This window comes from Onychomys torridus, chromosome 4, assembly GCF_903995425.1.
Source record: "Onychomys torridus chromosome 4, mOncTor1.1, whole genome shotgun sequence".
Taxonomy (NCBI): Eukaryota; Metazoa; Chordata; class Mammalia; order Rodentia; family Cricetidae; genus Onychomys; species Onychomys torridus.
This window is the reverse complement of record NC_050446.1, coordinates 125799959-125821613: the sequence shown is the minus strand read 5'-3', so window position 1 is coordinate 125821613 and position 21655 is coordinate 125799959. Positions and strand designations below refer to the sequence as shown.

At 49.1% G+C, this 21655-nt stretch overlaps 1 protein-coding gene across 5 annotated transcripts in view; it reads right to left on the bottom strand.

The window, feature by feature from the left end:
• The window catches only part of Slc9a8 (solute carrier family 9 member A8), a 61455-nt gene that overhangs the window by 23016 nt on the left and 16784 nt on the right, over positions 1 to 21655 (bottom strand). The window contains exons 3-8 of one of the 5 annotated variants that reach the window (XM_036183861.1): positions 17417 to 17497; positions 13090 to 13148; positions 11056 to 11139; positions 8817 to 8918; positions 7818 to 7852; positions 2674 to 2817 (exon numbers count right to left, since the gene is read on the bottom strand). In XM_036183861.1, the coding sequence (XP_036039754.1) occupies positions 2674 to 2817; positions 7818 to 7852; positions 8817 to 8918; positions 11056 to 11139; positions 13090 to 13148; positions 17417 to 17497 (505 nt within the window). Of the gene's footprint in view, positions 1 to 2673; positions 2818 to 7817; positions 7853 to 8816; positions 8919 to 11055; positions 11140 to 13089; positions 13149 to 14501; positions 14522 to 17416; positions 17498 to 21655 lie in introns of those variants that run through there. The other 4 variants (XM_036183858.1, XM_036183857.1, XM_036183859.1 and 1 more) reach the window with 4 other exon arrangements.

Below are 21655 nucleotides of genomic sequence, written 5' to 3'. Positions count from 1 at the left end.
ACCGGGCAGTTAAAGAGCCAGAAGGCCTTCTGGGAAAGGAGGCCATTCACTTGCATACTTCATTTGCATTCATACTTGGCACAGGCAAGATGTCTGACAACTTTGGAAGAAACTGTAGACAAGCGTCCTCTCAGAACCAAGGAGGGACAGCAGCTGGGTTTTGGTAGTTCAAAGGCCAACAAAAAGGGGGCAGGCCTTCTATCCCTTCTTCCTGCTTTTATCTCAAAATGCTCACCGGCCTGCAAGGCCTGGAGCAGAAGACAGCCTTTCTGGAATCCTCCATGGTATTCCTACCCCCTCTTTCATGTCACTTCTCTTTGGTCCACCATGGACCAAGTAAGTCACATCCGAGTGGAATCTAAACGCAAAGGCAGGAGGTGGACAACCCTTAGAGCATCTGTAGTCCCGAGAATCTGACTGTAATGGAGGTGACCCACCCTAGACACATTTAATCCAGAGCCACTGCAGGCACTGATGTGGGCGGCCTTTGAAGCCACTCCTCCAGTAAGATGTGTAAAGATGGCACCTTTGCTCGTTTGTTTCAAAAATACCTCTTCAACTTGGCAGTTGTGTGGCAGAGGCCTGAGAAAACTGACATTTTCCTACTGACAGATTTTTTTTTCTTCAAAGAAATCAGTGGCAAAGCAATTGAGTTCTGATCCTAATAATAAAAACAGCTTAGGTCACCACCTCCAAGCAGGCAAGTCCTTATCACTCGCTTAGTGTGTGCACCAGGGGATGAGATGCAGGTAAAAGCCAGAGCTCAGAGGCTTTCAGAAAAGAATGGATTTTGGACACAGGGTCCCATGTAGCCTAGGCTGGCCTCAAGTTCCTTATGTAGTGGAGGATGACCTTTAACTCTTCTTGATCCTCCTGTATCTATTTCCCAAATGTTGGGATTATAGGTATGTGCTGCCATGCACAGTTGTATGTGGTGCTCTGGAGTGAACCCAGGGCTTTGTACATGTTGGGCAAGCACTGTACCAACTAAGTTAAACTTTCAGGGAATATCGTATAGTGAGAACCAGCTGCCGTCTATGCTTTAAAGGCCTTATGCTATAATGCTCAACAATTTCCCAACTAAACCGATAGGCATCTCTATCGAGAGGGGCGTGAGAAAGCCAGTGAGAAGGCAGTGGGTGAACATGTCAGTAAAGTGATACCCAGTAAATGATATCACCTTAGACAAATTTTTGTTTTGTTTTGTTTTGAGACAGGATTTCTCTGTGTAGCCCTGGCTGTCCTAGAACTCACTTGACCAGGCTGGCCTCAAACTTAGAGATCCCTCTGCCTCTGCCTCCCAAGTGCTAAGATTAGAGGTGTGAACCACTAAGCCCAGCGATCTTGAACTCTTTAAAAAAAAAAAGATTTATTTATTTATTATGTATACAGAAGAGGGCACCAGATCTCATTACAGATGGTTGTGAGCCCCCATGTGGTTGCGGGGAATTGAACTCAGGACCTCTGGAAGAGCAGTCGGTGCTCTTAACCTCTGAGCCACCTCTCCAGCCCCGACCTTGAACTCTTAACCCTCTTGCCTCCACTTTAAGGATTATAAGTGTATGCCAACATTTTCTGTCTTTTATATAGAATGACAGAAAGATTCTGAAGTTTGGCTCCATTTTAGGGTTGAAGGAGGACTGACTTCTTGCACTTGAGCATTGATTGGCAAGCTCTGCCTGCAGCAGTCGGTAAAGAGATGACCTCGGACGAACAGCACAGGGCTAGAGGTGGAAGGCTGCCTCTCGAATAATGTTGCATTATTATATCCACCTAGTCAGTCCTTCAGTTTAACCTGAGGCCAAAGCCGTATTAACTTCACTTTATAACTGAGGGACATAATCTGTCAGGAAGCTCAGAGAGAAGCAGGAGCTGGTCCAGAGTCACACAGCTGGGTGAGGTCAACAGGAAAACCTATGCTCTCCACTGCAGCATGAGTTTTATTATCCATCTGTAGTACCTCGGATCCCATCAAAGGCAGAAACCCTAGTGAACATAAAAAGACGTATTATAGTTTTAAGTCTCATGTGATGGAGCAGGACTCTTACCCCAGCGCTTGGGAGGTGGAGGCAGGATCAGCAGTTCACAGTCATCCTTGGTTACATAGTGAATCTGAGGCCTGCCTGGGTGACATGAGACTTCATCTCACAGCAGGGGGAGCTGGACAGATGGCTCAGCAGTTAAAAGTGCTCACTGCTCTTTTAGAGGACCCTGGTTTGATTCTCAGCATCTGCAATGCAGCTCACAATCACCTGTAACTCTAGTTCTTCTGCTCTCCATAAGCTGTCTGTCTCTATGGAGCTGGACATGGCACCAGGGCCTCTAACAGGATGAGCAAGCCTTCAACACTGGTCCACACTGCACTCACTACTCCAGCAACGCGCTGCCCAAACACTAACCCCTCATTTGAGTGCTCATCAATGGAGCATACGACAGACCCACTGCAAAAGAGGCTATAAAGGGGACCTAGGAATGTCATCTCTGAGAAGCCCTTCAAGGATGCTGAGAAACACAGACACAACTCCCTGCCACAACACGGCTGTGACATAGTCCTGTGGCACAGACCCTTGTCAGAGTGGCAAGATGCAGAGGCAGTAGAGAGAGGATTATACGGGACCAACCTCTGTACTGGCATCAGTGTGGTATTGGGACCTTCCATTCTCTCCTACTTACTTGGTTAGGACAATGGAGACTGCGTCGTTGAGGATGCTTTCTCCAAACACCAGCATGTTGAGCACAGGGTCCACGTGCAGTGCATTGAAAATCGCGATAGTGGCTACTGGGTCAACGGCAGATATGAGGGAGCCAAATGCAAAACTGCAAGGAGAGAAACAAGGGCAGATTCTGTAACGCATGGTGCTGGGTCCACACAGATGCACTTTGGCTGTGATGCCGAGATGGCAGCTGAAGGGCCAAGAGAGAGGGCGTGCTTTCTCGCTGACCCCTGCCTAGCACAGGAGCGGAGAAGCCTAGATGTAGTGCTAAGAGTGCCTGCATCCCAGGAGCAGTGCTGCACTGTGTTCTGGCCAATGCTGCTCAGAAGACTGCTTACCTTAGCACACACTGCCCGGCTTTCTCAGCCAGAAAACCCTATGAACTGTTGTCTTTGACCTCGGCTCTGCCAGCAGGTCAATTGTGTTAACTGTGACCAACACAAGCCTCCATTCAGATTTGCAGCATCCAAGAAGGCACCAAAAGCCAGCAGCCACTGCATATGCAAGCCTGGGCTGCTGGCTGGAGCTGGGCCCTCAGGTCTCACAGGTAACACTTGATCATAAGGTCCACTGCCACCAATACTGGCCACCTGCCTACCAGGTTTTCAGCCCCCATGGCTCACCAGCGAGCATCTCTCTAGTACATGGGTGCTGGACCCACACCCTTCACCACTGACTGTCTAGCTCAGAGCTAGTGCCCCTGGCCTGGAGGGCAGGTGTAATGGTAAGCAGGGCCCAGGTGAGCTTAGGAGGCGCAATGGGAGCTGGGCTGGGGTGCCTGCTAAGCAAGCTGGAAGCCCTCAGTTTGATCCCAAGCATCACAAACCAGGTGTGGGGTACACACCTGTAGCCCCAGCACTTGGGAGGCGTAGGTGAAGGGGTGAGGAGTTCAAGGTCACCTTCAGCTACATACCAAGTTCTAGACCAGTCTGAGCTCTGAGACTGTCTCAGGAAACCAAAGACATAAGAAAATGTCAGGTGCAGTAGGAAGGAAACCCAGTGCGTAGAACTGAGGCCACAGAGGCGGCGTGACTGGAGTCATCTGACTGGTGTCGCTGAGGAGCCCTTCAGAAGCACCACTGGTGGGAGGAAGCCTATGAAGCAGGCCAGTCACTCCCAGTCATCAGTCTATACGGTGGCAGTTCCCGGAGTGACAGATAGACACAGGAGTCTGAGGCGTCCAGGAGAGAACCAGACCCCACAGGACATCCACCTACCAGACCTGTTCCCAGACTGCCTTCCTCAGAGTGAGCACATGCACGCAAGCTGTCTGTTACCCCCTCTCTAAGGTCCCAGGGTGGATGCAGTTTTCACTTGACCGTGTTCTCAGGATCTGTGCAGAGCACAAGCCAGAGCCACAGACAGGAGGTGGGGAAGAGGAATGAGGGAAGGCAGCCCCACCCAGCAGCCAGGGGGCCAAGGCCCCGAGGCCCTGTACTGCCATCAGAACCAGACTCAGACTCTCCACCTCCTCCTCACCCTCATCACCCACAGCAACATCAAGGAAGATGAACAGCTCAACTGTGTCACAGGAGGCCACAGTGGGCTGTGCTCTGCATGGAGGGCATTAGACACCGTCTCTGGTCTCACTGCCCAGCACCCACAGCCTCTGGGAGCTGTCCCCCAACTTTCTAGCCTTACGTGCCAAGGGGCTCCAGGAGTGGGCACAGTGCACAAGGTTGGACCAGCTTTACCAGGTTCCTGGGATCAGACTGACCCTTAGTGAGGAGTCCCTGGAGCGCTGTGTGCTCCATGTGCGGTAAACAAGGGAAGTGGACACCAGCCAGGGGAGCTGGCTGGGACCTCTGAGAGGAGGGTGTCCTGGAGGGCGCTGAGCTAGGCCACCATGCTTGAGACACTTTAGTCCTATGAGCCAACAACTTTCCTTGTTGAGAACTCTGTTCAAACCGAGCTGCAGGTACACAGTGAGAAGCCTGGCCAAGGCACTTCGTTATAGCACTGTAGCCTCTTAACTAGAAGTCTGGGATCAGGGCCACAGACCTGCCTGGAGAGGGATGGACAGAGGGAGAGCCAGCACAGATGCTGGAGATGCAGCTGGAGAGGCTGCAAGTGCTCACTGCACACAGTCTGGGTGCTTAGTCATACTCTTCAGAAGACAAAACTGAGGACATGCCTTGTGGAGAAAAGCCAGCACATCACACTGGTGCCTGCCGGGAAACCAGTTGGCAGGGTCCTTCTGGCCATGAGCACCCTGAGGCCTCATGAGGCCTGGGCCTGGTTCCACATCCACTTCCAGGACCCAGTCCTTGAAGGGCTTCAAGCAACTGGCTCAAGCTAAAACCATGTTTCTTTATTCTTTCCCTCAAAGTTAATGATACCAACAACACATGAAAAGACAGACCGGGCGGGGCTCAGGGAGGAGCAGGGACAAGTGGTGAGGCGCTACAGCCTACTCAGGGAAACCCTCACCAGCAGAACCAGCTGAGGCCAGGCTCCGGCCACCAGTCATGGCTGTGTTCTCTGAAGAGCAAGAGAGACAGGCAGCCTGTGGGTCTGTGAGGAAAATGATGTCAACACTCAAAAAACTGGAGCATTGGGCTGAGCATGGCACACCATTAATGCTAGACAGAAGCAGAGACAGCAGGTGGCCCTCTTCCATAAGTTCCAGTTCAAAGCCAGCCTGTAGTATAAAATGATTTCCAGGTCAGCCAGGGTTACAGAGAGAGACCCTATCTCAAAGAGCAAACAACAAAATTGAAGCAAGGTATGGTGGTACACATTTATAACCCCAGCACTTGAAAGGTGGAAGCAGAAGGATCAGAAATTCAAGGTCATCCTTAGCTACACATCAGGTTCAAGGCCAGCCTGGGCTACATGACATATTGTATCAACAACCACCATATTAAAAAACAAAAAACAAAAAAACCAACCAAAACAAATTTGAAAAACTCTCAGTAAACATCTATAACTTGGCCTTTTAAAATCCATACTCTGGGAGCCGAAGAGATGGCTCAGAGGTGAAGAGCATTGACTGCTCTTACAGAGGTCCTGAGTTCAATTCCCAGCAACCACATGATGGCTCACAACCATCTGTAATGAGATCTGGTGCCCTCTTCTGGTCTGCAGTCATACATCCTGTACATAATCAATCAATCAATCAATCAATCTTTAAAAAAATCCATACTCTGTGTCTATGTGCGGTGTGTTGTGGGATGGGAAGGGGGAGAGAGAGAGGGAGGAAGAGACTGACTTCTCTGCCTTTTGGCTAAGAAGATCGATCTATCTATCTATCTATCTATCTATCTATTATTTATTTATTGGTCTATTTATTCCCCTTTCCTTCCCACAAAACAGCATTTCTCTGTGTAGCTCTGGCTGTCCTGGAACTCTCTCTGACCAGGCTGTCCTCGAACTCACACGAGATCCACCTGCCTCTGCCTCTGGAGTGCAAGAATTAAAGGCGTGTGCCACCATGTCCAGCCAGAGGTTTTTTTAAAGCAGAGCAGCAGCACATACATGTAGCATCTGCCAAGCACATGAGGTCCTGGGCTCCACTTGTAGCCTAAGAAAACCTTTTTCAACATCTAGTAACTGCAGCCCACGTGTCCACATGACAATCAGGAGGAGCTAAGCAATGCTGTCCCTTGCAGATAGCAATGCTCGCTGTGGCCACCATTACCCTGGTAGCTTCCCTCTGCTAAAGCTCTGCTGTCTGTGACAACAGTCCCCATCCAATGGACAGAGCCTCTGACAGAAGGGTGCATCTGCACAGGTGAGGCTGCCTGGAGTTCTGCCCACTCAGCCATGGGGATTGCTTTTGCCTCTGTACCCAATTGTCCAACTCCTGGCTTGAACTCCATTCCAGATAGTGATCAACACTGTGCTTCTTCATAAATAGTCCCCACAGCAGGCAGAAGCCCACACCTTCCTTCATGTCAAGAGTGCTCTGAGCACTGCCTTTCCCTTGCAGCACACCTACAAAACACCAAGTCCTGGTTCTCTTGTACTTCAGGCTCCTGTAGGAAGGAAGGTGACTCAGGCTGCTTGTTTATGTAGCAGACTTTCTGGGATGCTCACACATCTGTAATCCCAACACTTGGAAGGTTGAGGCATGAGGATTGCCTCAAGTTTGGGGGCCAACCTGGGTTATATATTGAGTTCCAGAGCAACCTGGGCTACCGAATAAGAACTTGTCACAAATAAGGAATACATTTTTTTTTTTTAAACAACAAAAGCTCTAACAAAAGCCTAGGGAGGGCGAAGGATGGACACTGTGGATCAAGGCTGTTATCAGTAGCCCATTTCCATGAGCAGGTTTTGAGGCTCTGGTCCCACACTTCAGTTCACAGGAATGATCGAGAACTGAGGACTTGGCCCTCTTCCTCAGCTTCCCACCCAGTCATAAGACAGGTGTTGAGAGTGGACACAGGGACACAGAGCAATGCACGATACAGACTTCTTAGCTGCACTAGGCTAGGGATCTTTTGGGACTCTAGACCTGGTGCCTTCTGAAAATCCCTGAGTAGATTAGTAAGACTCTGAGAGCTTCCTGAGCAGAAGGTCACTGTGGTGTCTGCTGGAGTGACTTGGGACTGAGAAGGTGTCCACCCCAGGGCCGGGTCCCGTCTGCTTCCCCTGGTCTTGGTGGGAATTCTAGGGTCAGAGTTATCACCTCATTCTCCCCCATTCCACACTTATGGGAAGGCAACCTCCCTCTACAATGGCTATAAAGAAAACTGAGGTTTTCGTTTATTTGCTTTAATAGTGTTGATGACTGAACCCAGGGCTCTGCCACTGTGTTATACATATATTCCCAGCTCCAAAGATAATTCCTAACGAAAGGACAGAGAGTATACTTGGTGACTAGGATACAGGTGGGTAGTTAACTGGCCAGTCATTCCCTCCAAAGCTTAAATGAGATCAATCATTTCAATTAGCAATGTTGTGATCAGGGGTCTTCAAAAGTCTCAATATAATTCTGATTCATTTTAGAGACAATTAATTCAGAATAGATTCTATACTGGAAATACCAGCAAGCCAGGCAGAGGGAGAGGAAAGGACCACACCCAGGAAGCCACGTGCAGAAAATGCCCCTGGCCTGGACAGCAGTCACATGAGAAAATTACAGTGTGAAAGATTTACCTGTCTGTCATGTTGAGTTTAGAGATTACATCAGCCTGTAAAATAAAACATACAAACACACAGACAAACACAAAAAAATTCCCTGGAGAACAGCCAAGAAGATTAAAATGTCCATCAGTGCTTTAGTCTTATCAACTAATAAGGACATCATCTTCAGTCCCCATGGAAATAAGGAAAATCCCCAAGGGCTGCTGTGAGCATGCATGGGCATTTAGACCCGAGCGAGGGCACAATTCTCTGTCTTCTAGCTGTGGTCCTCTGCTCTAAAGGTGGCTCCCCTTCACCCTGAGGGACACAGTGAAGGCGAGCATCTAGGAAAGCTACAGGGCAGACTTGATCTTGGCTGTGAGACAGCCATGAAGGTGACAGCATCAGCAGGGATAGGCCGTGGCTACCAAGAGAAACAGCAGCCACATGGACAGAAGTCCACACCCTCGGCTGGTGTGTTCCCAGCACTGGGCTGGCTGAGCTTTCTGCAGATGTCACAAGAACGGTGGTGAACAGCATACATCATGGAGGTCTAAGCGCTAACTTCTGAGGCTTTCATTCTAGCTGAAGTAAACTGATGTGAAACCCAAAGCCCAGAGCATGGGCCTCATCAAAGGGCTGACAATGGCAGGGAGCACCGTGGGAACTGAGAGAAGAGATTCATGGGCAGCTCTGGTTTAAATGTAAATCTTCATCCAAGAATAACCTTCACTGGACTGCAGCTGCCCTGAGAACATAGCTAGTGCTGCTCCAACTGCAGCACTGCACACTGCTCCAGCTGCAGCACTGCACACCACTCTGCCTCAAGGCATTTCAACTCAAGAGACCAGTTTGCAAGGAAAATCAAGCATCAGGGGTGATTACATAGAGTCCCCTCAATTCTAGATACCCTAGTCACATGCATGAGCGGGGACGTCCTCCTAGGAGGGCACACACTACCAGGCAGCTCCTGCCCCACCCTGTACTACCCTCCAATAGAAGATCTTCAAGGTCATCAGGTGCTTTTCTTACCTGACCCAGAAAGTAAATTCCTCCACCTACTACAAAAGCAGAGATCGCCGTTCCAAAGACAGCAAAGAGGGTGATGGAGCCGATGTTCTGAAAGAAGTTCCCCTGGGAGGGGGAGCAGAGGGACAAGAGGCCAAATTGGTGAGCCAGGGAAGCCCAAACAGCCTTCTCCCAAATGTGCCTTCTCCAAGGCTGGACCCTCACACAACGGCCAGGGCACCCTTGTCCGCCCTGCCCTGCTAGCTGGAATCCCTGCCACCATCTCCCTGCTTTCCTGCCTCACAGACCCCTCACCCTGACCCAAGGCAAGAGCAGCCAGCCTCACCTATTCCCAGTCGCCTTCCCTCTATGGTCTACTGCTTCCAGAGTGACCCCTGCCAAGGCTCGGCCTGATGGTGCTGCCTCTGCCTTGATTCCCATGTGCATTTGAGATGCAGGTGAGCCCCAACCCTAGCTGACCCTAGGAAGGCTTGTGTCTTCACATGTCAGCATGCTGCCTTGAGGCCTGGGCCCTAGTCACAGGGGTGTGCCCTGATCCTGCTTGTGTGCCTTACGCTGAGCCTCCTGCAGAGCTGTCTTCCTTGGTCCTGACCCCAGCGAGCTCTCTCGGGAGGGATCTGAGTTCTTTCAATGGCAGCTGCATTCTAGCACTCAGGTGTTTAACAGCTGACTGACACCTGCCTTTCTCACAAGGCTGAAGGCTCAGTAGGAACAATGGCATCGGTCATATGGATGATGCTCAATATACAGGTGTGGAAAGAATCAACCCTGGTCCACGGTTGGCCTCAGTCTAAAATCCACACTATCACAGTTTTCTACTCAATTAAAAGGTGCATTTGAAAAGGCACCTAAGCTCAAAGATCAGAACAATGGTCAGTGTTAGGTCCCAAAGAAACTTGGGACAAATGGCTGAGTGCCTATTACCACATCAAAGCGGAAGCTGGATGCCAGGCTCTTCAGCATCACTAATACCTGTTACAGAGTCCAGGCTCCTCTCAGAACTTCTCACCATCCCTACATTAAACCTCCCCAGCCCTTGAGCGTCCTTCCTATAGAACGTGGCCATTTTGGCTCTGCTCTTGGATCTCTCTTGGTCTGCTTGCACACCCCCCTTTTCTCTCCTCTCATGGCCTGTCTAGTCTGCTAGCCATGCTCAGTGTGGACCTTTCTAGATGCCTCTGGCTATTCTCCCTCATATTTACACTAACAACCTCAGCCATTCCTAGGAGTGGCCACCCTTAGTTTTGGTCAGTCAGAAAGTCCTATATGCCGTATTAGCATCATCAAATAGATGGGCAGAGATCTCACTGGGGCGGGGCTAAATTGGTAGAGTGCTTGCCTGGCATGCATGAAACCTTGAGTTTAACTCCAGCAGGGATACAACAGGTGCTGGGACACCTGGTGCAACCCTAGCACCTGGGAGGTGTAAGCAGGAGGATCAGAAGTTCAAAGTCATTCTCAGGCACATAGAAAGTTCCAGGCCAGCCGGGGCTATGTGTGTAAGGGTTCTGTCCTTAATTACGTCATCAGCCTGGGATGGCCCAGCCTAAAAAAGTGGGCAGGCCTTCTGTGTGTCTCCCTTTTCTCTTTCTGCTCTCTTCCCTCTCTCCCTCTCCCCCTGCTCCCCTCTCTCTCCCTCACTCCCCCCCCCCCTCTCCCAATAAAGCTCTAAAAGATAACTATGGCTCGTGACTTTCCTCCAGCACTCTTCTCTGTTGGCATGACCGCCGCGGGCAGCACCGAATTAACCAACAATGTGAGAGCCTATTTCAAAAGAACCCAAACTATAAGAGAGAAAATACTTGAGTTCCAGCAGCATGGGAAGTTTCCACATTTCCACATGATGAAGGAAACGAAGCTACTAGAACCCCAGGCTCCACTCAGGAGGCACCACCAAGGCTTTCAATGACCAAGAATTCTGTTCCTTGTTTCTAGGGTCAAAGTTTACTTCAAGAGTATCCTCTGGGGTAGGGTTGGGGAAGAAACAGCTTAACGGTTAAGCTATTTCTGTGGCTAGGTGTGGGGTACACACTTTTAATCCTAGCACCCAGGAAGCAGAGACACAGTGAGGTCCAGGCCAACCAGGGCCACACAATGAGATCTTATCTCAAAAAAAAAAAATTCCCGCCCAGAAGTTCGGGATACCTGTGCAGGATCAGGAAGGAGGGGCCACTGCTGTTGACGGTCCCAAACTCTGTGGAGCCCACCCTACAGAACAAACCCTGCCCCAGGTGAACCTTACCTTGTGCAGTGAGTAGCCGGACTCAAAGATGATTGGTGGGAGCAAGAGAAGGAAAAACATGTTGGGGCGAAACATTTCTTCCTCCTGGGAAAGCAAACGCGCACACCCATGAGACAGACCTCTCCCTCCCTCTGTCTCTGTCTCTCTGTCTCTCTCCCTCCCTCTGTCTCTGTCTCTGTCTCTCTCTCTGGCAGTGGAGAGCCGGAGAGCCGAGCAATCCTTTGCTCAGGGCCCAGTGATGCTGAAGCAGTGTCTGGTGGTCCCCAGGCAGAGACGATAAATCCAGACAGACCGCATCTGACAGACAGCCCGGGCCAGTCTGACTGCCAGAACCCTGTCACAAGGAAGGGCGGCTGATTGCTCCAAGTCAAGGATGCTTTGGAGGGTGAGCATCTGCAATGGGGTTACAGTGGCCCCTCCCCCAATGCAGTCCACCAGGAAGTTCAGACTGTGACCTAACTTGGAGACAGGGTCTTCGGAGGTCAGGCTAAGAACGGAAGTGAGGAGAGATTGGAAGCTGATGACAAGGGCCCAGGCCACAGACAGTGTGTTTGCTTTGCTTCATGATTCCTCGGTGCTGGGGTTGAGGTCTAGGCCTTAGGTTCACTGAGCTAAGGGAGCCTCCTGCAAGTCAGAAAAGGACAAACCGGAGGACCCCACGGGAAGGTTCCATGAACCTCTTGGTTGTGTCCCCAAGACTGGTCTGAGGTGATTGTGGTTGAGACTTGAGCAATATGGGTCCAATACCACCTCCCACAGACCAGGACACTTGTGTTGTTTTTTTCTCTTAAAATTTTTGATTTCTTGTCAGGCATGGTGACACACTCCTTTGATCTCAGCACTTGGGAGGCAGAAGCAGGAGGATTTCCTGTGAATTCAAGGCCAGCCTGGTAAATAGCTAGATTCAAGGCAGCCAGGACTCCGTCACAAAAACAAACAAACAAACAAACAACAACAACAAAAACCAAGAAAATTTTGTTTTCTTAATTTTCTTTTCTTTTCTTTTTTTTTAAGATTTGTCCTGGGGCTGGAGAGATATATTAGTGGTTAAGAGCACTGGTTGCTCTTGAGGATCCAGGTTTGAGTTTCAGTACCCACATAGAGGCCCACAACCATCTGTTACTCCAGTTCCAGAGGATCCGATGCTCTCTTTTGGCTTCTGTGGGTACCAGGCACACATGTAATACAGACATACATGCAGACAAAACATAAATAAATTTCAAGAAAGTAGGTGTGTGTGTGTGTGTGTGTGTAAACCAGAAGGAGGGGTGAGGTCTCTGGAGAGTAACTAGATGTTTGTGAGCCGCCTGCCCAGCATGGACACTGGGATCAAGTCCTCACAACAGAGCAAGCACTATTAACCACAGCCATCTCTCCACCTATACCCCCACTTAGGTCTTTTCAAATCATAAGTATTCACAAGCACCTTAGTCTGTAGCCCAGGCTACAGCCCTGGGCTCGGCCCCTTGAGCAGCCCCTGACTTCATTTGCATCCAATCTATGTAGGCTATGTGATAAAGCCCAGCTTAGCATGCTCAAGGCCCTGAGTTCCATCCTCAGCACCAAATTAAATGAATGACCAACCAGCAGGGTTCATGGCATTCACCTGTAGTCCCACTTACTTGGGAGGCTGAGGCAGGAGGATTGACAATTCCAAGCAAGCCTGGATACAGAGAGACTCTGTTTCAAAAAAACAAACCAAGCCAAGTGTGGTGGCAACTCCTGTAATCTCAGCACTCAAGAGACATAGGAGAGATCTATCCCTGGCAATTAAACAAGAAGATATATGCATACTCGGAATCCCAGCACCAGGGAGGCATGACGGTTCCTGGGTTCCATGGCTTACCAGTCTGGCTACATAATGAGTTCTAGGCCAGTGTGAGACCTTTCTCAAAAAACAAGGTGGACAGCACGGGAACATGTGACTCTGGTCTCCATACATGTGTACACACACACACACATACACACACACACACACACACACACACACACACACACACACAGAGGCAAAAGCTGTGATTATGTAGAACCTACCTTCCAATTTGCCAGCTTTTTAAACTCTATAAGTTTTATAACTGCCCCCATGAGAATACCTGGAAGGGAAAAGCAGAGCTCAATAGAAACACAGCACAAGGATGCCTGGCTGGACGGGCGGCGCTCTAGACTGGGTGGGACTCACTGGAGCAGGCTGCCCTAGAGGTCAGCTGGTCTGTCTGAGAATAAAAGGAGGAATTACCACAAAGTAGTGTCAATCACTGTGAATTTCCCACTTATATCTCAGAAGAACACCCAGGGCAAAATCTAAGATACGTGGGGAGAAGAAAAACCTACTGGTCACTGCTCTGCCTGGTGTGGAGGGCACATGGCTGGTCACCCTTCTGTACCCAGCTTCAATGAAAGACAGCAGAGGGCTATAAGCCAGGTGTGCCCTACACTACTTATTCTTACCATTAAAAATGGGGGTGAGCTGGGGTTGGGGATTTAGCACAAGGCCCTGGGTTCAGTCCTCAGCTCCAGAAAAAGAAAAAAAAAAAAGGGTGGGTGGGTAGGTAGGTTGGCTCAGTTGGTGAAGGCACTGACCACAAAACCTGATGACATGAGTTCTAACCCAGGACCCACATGCCACAAAGAGAACTGACTCCCAACAGTTGTCCTCTGACCTCCACATAAGCACAATGGCAAGGGCACACACACAACTGTTGTGTGTGAGTTACAATGGAGGGCAGCCTGAGGTGAACAGAGGCCAGCTGCAGAGACTGGCCTCAAGCTGTGTAGCTAAGGACAGCCTTGAACTCCTGATCCTTCTGCCTCTGATTTTTTTCCCTTTATTTTCTGCAATGTTATTCAATTTTGTGTCCTTTTATTTTTAAAAATCACACTGGCCATAGTGGCACACGCCTTTAGTCCCAGCACTCAGGAGGCAGAGGCAAATAGATCTCTATGAGTTTGAGGCCAGTCTGGTCTACAGAGCGAGTTCCAGGACAGCCAGGGCTACATAATGAGATCCTGTCTTGAAAAACCAATGGATGTAGCTGCAGAGATGGCTCAGTGGTCAAGAGCACTAGCTGCTCTTCCAGAGGACCCAGGTTCAAATCCCAGCACCCACATGAGAGCTCATAACTGTCTGTAACTCCAAGATCTGACACCCTCACACAGACATTACATGTAGGCAAAACATCAACGTATATAAAATAAAATTGATTAAAAAAAACAAACAAACCAGGAAAAAAAAAAACAAAAAACACCCAGACAGAACCAAACCATCAAGTCCATATATGCTGCCCATATACACTCTTCCACCAGGGGCCACACCCCTTTCCCTCTCCCAGCACTGGGAGCTGTCTGGAAGGAGCAGAGATCAGCTGAGTGGCCTGGAAATGCCAGCTTTGTTTGCTGAGCCGCAGGAAGGCCAAGCCCAGGTTTGCCCTCTGTGAGCTGTCACCCACCGAAGCTGGGCTGGCCTTTGGTGATGCAGCTGTCTTTGAGTCATTTCTGCTCCTGTGAGTGATGCCCCCAAACACAGAGCTATCCAGGAAGCTGTGAACAAGGAACGTACAATTGGAATTGTTTCTAGAGAGTGAAAAGACAGCAAGGCTCTCATTCACGGTCAAGTGCAAAGGGAAGTGTTTTAAGTGGACGGAGCTCCTCTTAACCTCAACCCAGAAAGGAGGCCAATGCACTTGCTAAGCAGCTGCAGGCCACATGTGCCTAAGGGATGGGCTCGCTTCCTTTCAGCCTCATGTGGAGCTGTTCTTGGCACAAGAATCCAACATTCTTCAAGTGGCCATCTCAGCACTGTGATACCATGCTCCAGCTGGAGAAAGGTGTTCTTTCCATTTCAAGTCATTTAAACCCACAAATGGACAGTATAATATCATGAATGTAATAAATCAATTCAATTAATGTAATTAATGAATATCATAAATATAATTATGGAATGAATACTGCAAATGTAATTAATATCATGAGTATAATTAATGAATATCATGAATGTAATCAAAAAAATAAATTAAAAAATAAAGGGGTTGTTTACATTAAAAATAAGAAAAAAATTAATTCATTTTATGGTGGGGCGGGGGCATCCATGCTATAGTATGTAGAGCTTAGAGGACAACTTGCAGAAGTCAGTTTTTTCCTTCTACCCCATGTGGAAGCTGGAGATCAAACTCAGGCAGAAGGCTTGGCAGCAAGCACTTTTTACCTCCCCACCAAACCACCTTGCCAGCCCCAGGTTACTGTGGGCTGTCAGTTCAAGAAAACAACAAGACTCCCGCCCTCCCCTCAGTCCCCTTGGCCATATTCAGTACCTGCCTCTGTCTTTTAGCCATGTATTTGCAAGATGACTGCCATGCTCCAGGCATCGTATACTCAACTGCAGCATCAAAGGAAGGGAGGCTAGCTTCTCTAGACTCTACCAGGAAGGAAAAAGTTTTCCAAATCCCACCACCCTGGCATACTTCCCTTTAGCCTGACTGCCTTACCCCTCTCAACCAATCACATCAAAGAAACATGTAATATCATGATAACGAAGACCAAAACTATCCAAGCACCCCTTCCTTCTTGGACCCCACAGAAAGATGTCTGATCAGAGTGAGAATTCTGCTGGGTGGTGGCACACACCTTTAATCCCAGCACTCAGGAGGCAGAGGCAGGTGGACCTCTGAGTTCAAGGCCAGCCTGGTCTACAGAGGGAGTTCCAGGACAGCCCAGAGAAACCCTGCTTCGAAAAACCAAAGGTAGTGAGAACACCTAGCACCTGTAGGTCCGAGTTCAGTCCCTGGCAACAAAATCCAAGTATAAGATAAGGTTCTATTTCCAAGAAACAAGTGGCAAAGGGCTCTTGCCAGGCAGTCATGTCTGCTGAGAGCCCAAGGGCCAGTGCTGGTGTTAGGGAGCCACAGTCACCCACATTTAACAGTCTGTCTATATGTGTGTGTGTGTGTGTGTGTACATACTCACAAGTAGGTATTGGACCCTCTGAAGTCACAGCTGGTTCTGAATTCAACTGTGTCCTCTGGACAAGCAGAAAGTGCTCTTACCACTGAGCAAACTCTCCTGCCCCTAATTTTTAATTTTTTTTTCAAAGATTCATTAAAAAAATTTTTTTTAATGTGTGCTGTTTTGCCTCATGTATGTCTGTGCACTACAAGTATGTCTGTTGCCTAAGGGTATCAGATTCTCTAGAACTAGAGTTGCAGATGGTTGTGAGCTACCCTGTGGGTGCTGGGAACTGAATCCAGGCCCTCTGTAAAAGCAGCCAATCCCCCCCCACACACACAGGGTAGCCCTATCTAGTCCTGACTGTCCTGGAACTTGACACATAGACCAGGTTGGCCTTGAACTCATATAAACCTGCCTGCCTCTACCTCCTGAGTGCTAGGATTAAAGGTGTGCACCTGGCCCAATATTTACTCCTTTTTTTTTTTTTTTAAATTATGTGAATGGGTGTTTTGTCCTCATGTATGTCTGTGAACCACTTGTGTGCAGTGCCCAAAGTGGCCAGAAGAGGACATCAGGTCTCCTAGAACTGGAACAACAGACAGCTGTGCCCTGCCAAGTGGGTACTGGGAATTGAACCTGGACCCTTTGGAAGAGAAGCCTGTGCTCTTAACTGCTGAGCCATCCCTCCAGCTCCCCAATATTTATTCTTTTTTTTTCTTCGAGACAGGGTTTCTCTGTAGCTTTGGAGCCTGTCCTGGACTAGCTCTGTAGACCAGGCTAGCCTCACAGAGATCCACCTGCCTCTGCCTCCCGAGTGCTGGGATTACAGGCATGCGCCGCCACCGCCACCACCACCCGGCCCAATATTTACTCTTAATAAATGGTAAAAACTATCCAGGAAACTGTCAATTCCCTGAGGTAGCCTTTTAACCCTTTACTGAAATGCCCCAAAAAAGGAGGGAGGGAGGGAGAAAGAGAGGGAGGGAGGGAGGGAGGGAGGCAGGCTGGCTCTGGTACTATAGGAGCCATTTGCCAGCTGTGAAGCCAGGGCCCTTGTAGCTGTGGCAGTGACTCTGTGAGCTAGATGCCAATCACCCGCTTAAGCGGAGCTGGACACTGCCATGGTGAGAAGCAGCAGGCTACAGAAAGAGCCTCTGGGTCAGCACCCTTCTTAGATCCCACCCCCCCCACACCCATACCCCCACACTCCCACCCCTACACTCACACACACACATACACCCCCAACACCCCACACACACAGTAAAATGGACTTTAAGGCCCTGTGACGAGCTGTGGAAAGGATGGCAGGAATTGGGAGAGTCACACATCTCTTACAGACCTGGCACCGAGGTGGTCCCAGGAGAAACGGTGCTGTTGTGTTTGGTGTGGTGTTCTGGAATGCACTGCCAGTATCACTTACCTAGAGAAACGACAGCCACACTCTCGGGCAGGAAGTGCAGTCGGTACCGGATGAGCAGGTGCACCAGGATGATGCAGATGGCTGTGAGAAGCACAAGCACTGTTCAAAAGCCCATCGGGCAAGAGACAGCACGCTCAGTGGCTATCTTGGGCTGTCAGCTCACAGACATCTGGCCAGTAAACAGTGAACACTGTCCTATTTTTAGTGTCTTCTTCCTTTTCTTTTCCTCCATAACACCAACAACAGACTATCTGTACAGCCTATGAGATGGCTCAGCAGATTAAGGCACTTTCTGATAAGCCTGACAACCAGAGCTCGATTCCCATGACCAACATGTAGAAGGTGACACTCTACTTCTGAGGGCTGTCTCGGATATCTAGGTGTGCTTTTGACACACACACACACACACATACACACACACACACACACACACAAAGAAAAAGGATCTTTATTTTTTGTATCTATGAGTGAGTGCCTACATTTATGTATGTGCACCATGTGAATGCAGTGCCCGATGGAGGCAGGAAAGGGCACTGGATCCCCTAGAATTGAAGTTATAGGCCACTGTGAGCCATTGTGTGTGTGCTGGGAATCTGAACTTGGGTCCTTTGCAAGAGCAGGAAATGCTCTTTATCACTGGGCCAGCTCCAGCTCCACAAATGGTTTGTGGTTTTTTTGTTTGTTTTTTGAGACAGGGTCTCACTATGTAGCCTTCATTTGTCTGAAGTCAGTTAGTAACCAGGCTAGCCTCACACTAAAAGAGCTCTACCTGCCTTTGTATCCTGAGTGCTGGGACTAAAGAAGGGCAGCACCTGTTGCTAAAATTATTATGGGGCATGCCACAGAAGGTACGACTCTGGCTAGAGTTCTCTCCTTTGGTTCCTGAAGATCGAACTCAGGTGACTAGGCTAGTTTGGCAAGTGCTTCCACCAACTGAGCCACCCTGTAGGCCTTCTAATAGCAGAGTTTTAGAAAGCTACAAAGCTTTGACAGCCACTTAAAGTGGTTCACATTTTCCTGATTATGATGAATGTCCTGCTTTCTTCTTTCTTTTTGCTGTTGGGCTTTTGGTTTTGTTTCTGGTTTGTTTGTTCGTTCTAAGACAAGGGTTTCTCTGTGTAGCCCTAGCTGTCCTGGAACTCACTCTGTAGCCCAGGCTGACCTCAAACTCAAAGAGACATGCCTGCCTCTGCCTCTTGAGTGCTGGGATTAAAGGTGTGCATCACCACTGCCTGGTTTTGTGGTTTTTTTAAGCCTTGGTCTCAGGTAGCCTATGTTGCTACACTTGCTACGTACAGAGGCATGGAAGGATGGCCTTGAACTTCTGATGTTTTTGCCTCTACCTTCCTAGTGTTGGGATTATAGGAGCCCAGTTTATGCCAGAACTGAACCTAGGATTTTGTGTGTTCGGCAAGATCTTATCAACTAACCTACATTCCCTGCCCAAAAAATACAACAGGTTACATAGTAAGACCCAGCCTTAAAATAAATAAGTAAATACATACATAAATACACACAGATTGGGTGTGGTGGCCCACACCACTGGTGTTCTGAGTTCAAGGCTAACCTGTTCTACACAGTGACTTCTAGGACAGCCAGGGCTACACAGGGAAACATCTCATCTTAGGGGGCAAGAGAAAAGCCAGAAAGATGGCTGGGGGAAATGGAGGATACTTGCTCAACAATCTGGATGAGAAACCAACTCCTGAAAGTCGTCTTCTAACTTCCACATGTGTGGGCACAAGTACACTGATAAAATAATGCAAATTCTACTCTTACGTATTTGCATCATTCTAAATGTTACTTTGTGGTCCAGATGCTAGTGCGCTTGGCTCTCCAGTCCTGAGGCCACGCTCCAGCTTACTAACCTCAGACCAGCACCACAGGGTGCTGTGATGTGTGGCTAAGGCTGGTTCTCCCTTGGTGGTCTTGAACTCATAGCAATCCTCCTGTTGCAGATCCTCAAGTACTAGGATTACAGGAAGTCATCACCATGCCCAGCTCTAGAAATAACTCTTAAAAGAAAAATGTTCAAACCGGCAAAGAGTTGGCCCAGTGGGTGAAAAGCATGAGTTCTCAGAGCACCAGCACTAGTGTAAAAAGCTGAGCTGTGTACATCTCTGCAATCCCAGCACTGCAGACATGAAAACAGAAGAGTCCCTGGGGCTCCACCAGCCTGGCTGTGTCAGTGTGCTCCAGGTTCCCTGAGAGACTCATCTGAAATGTGAGGACAGCAGTTGAGGAAGACACCTGAATGGACCCCCACCTTCCAGAGTATGTACAGATATGCACATACTACACTCATACTGCAAGCACACATAGAACACACACACACACACACAGAGAGAGAGGGGGGGGGGGCTGAATCTGCGGAGCGCTAACAGACTGCCCTCAGAGTTTACACCGACAACTGTGATTTCTTCAGTTCCATCAGAAGGACAGATGGCCAGAGGAAACAGGCATGAATTCAGAAGCTCCGCCCTCTTTTCCATCTGCACTGTACACTATCAATCTGCAATGTTGTTTCAATGTAAATATGTAACCTAGTCAGTGAATGAAAAAGAGAAAGAAAGAGGAAGGACAGGACAGGACTGCTTCTAGGTGTGGTGGAGGGTAAGTCTATTATAGAGAAAGGGAGAGCACAGCCAGTCAGACACACATCTGGGAGAGTCCAGAGTAATCATGACCAGAGCCATATGAGGGGAGGGGGGACAGAGGACTGGGGGGACACACACCAGGTGCAGCAATCAGAAAGGGAAAGGTACTAAAAAAGGCAGACCAAGATGTTTGCCTCTGGGGAAAGGGCAGCCCAGATCCTGGGCTGCAGAGTTCAGGGTAGAGGGTGGGATATGCCAGTCATTCCCTGTAACAGGTAGGGACTGAGGGATGCTGGGAGAACCTGGAGGCCAGGTCTGCTTTGATATGTTAATTAGGCACCTCAGCCCTTTGACCTGTTGTCCTGTTTGTACCTTGACACTTAACAATTAGAACATCCTACATTCAACATCAAACAGAAGATGTGACCAACACCCTCTTGCTGAGCCAGAGCTAAGTAAGCACAGGAGCCATGAGCCCATGAGATGAGAGAAGGGAGGTCTCTGTTGCTTGTAACAAGCTAGGTTTGTTTTGATTTATGTGTCTGTCTGTCTGTATGTATGCAAATATGCATGGGGATGCACATGGAGGCCAGAAAAAGTGTGGTGGTTTGAAGGAAGATGGCCCCCAAAGGGAGTGACACTATTAGGAAGTGTGACCTTGTTGGTGGAAGTGTGTCACTGTGGGAGTAGGCTTTGAGGTCTCCCATGCTCAAGCTACACCTAGTATCATAGTCCGCTTTCTGTTGCCTGGTGGTTGCCTCCAGCACCATGTCTGCCTGCATGCTCCCATGTCGGGTCATGATGACAATGGACCAACCCTCTGAACTGTACCTGCTACACATGTCAAAGCCCATGCTAGCACCTAACCCTTCTCACCTTCTCCCTGCCCCAGACTCTCTCCAGCTCACAGGCTTCCCTGCCTCCCTCCTCCGTCTCTGTAGCCCTGCTGCTCTCACAATGCCCCTTTCTCTTTCTCTCGCTGGTTTCCCTACCCTTTGCTCCCTGCTGTGCTCTCACAGACAGCCCTAGCCAAGTTCATACTTCTCTTTCCCTCTGCTCTGGACCCTTCCAGAAGCCTCTGGCTGTTCCCTCTTATGTACAATAACCCCCCCTCCCCCGTTCTTAACCATACCAAGGAGTGGTCATGTCAGTTTATACAAGGACTTTGGCTGGGTAAACAGAGGATTGTTATCCAGTAAACAAGCCTTTGGGCAGGTTTCTGTTTACCAGAAAGGCTGATCACCCTAAACTGGGTTCCCAGCTGTCAGGGACCACCCTTAGTCCTCCAAGAACCTCCCTTAACCTTCCCTCAAAGGTCAACGGTCTCTAGCAAGGGCACCCAGTCCCAGTCAATCCCAATACCCTGTATTAGCTCAGATCTCCACCTGCTGACATATAACTACTTGCTCTCTGCCCCTCTACCCAATGGCTTAGCAATTCGATCTCCAATAAACCTTTCTACCCATGGAGCAGTCTAGTTTAGTAGTTCCTTTGCACCACCAATTATAGTTGAGGCTGAAACCCAGGACTGACCCAGGGACCTTTAGCTTACACCACGGCTAACCATTTGTCTCTCCTTGCCTCACACTAGGAGCTGCCTGCTTTGTCTCTGCCTTCTCATTGGCTTGCTGGAGCCTGCTGT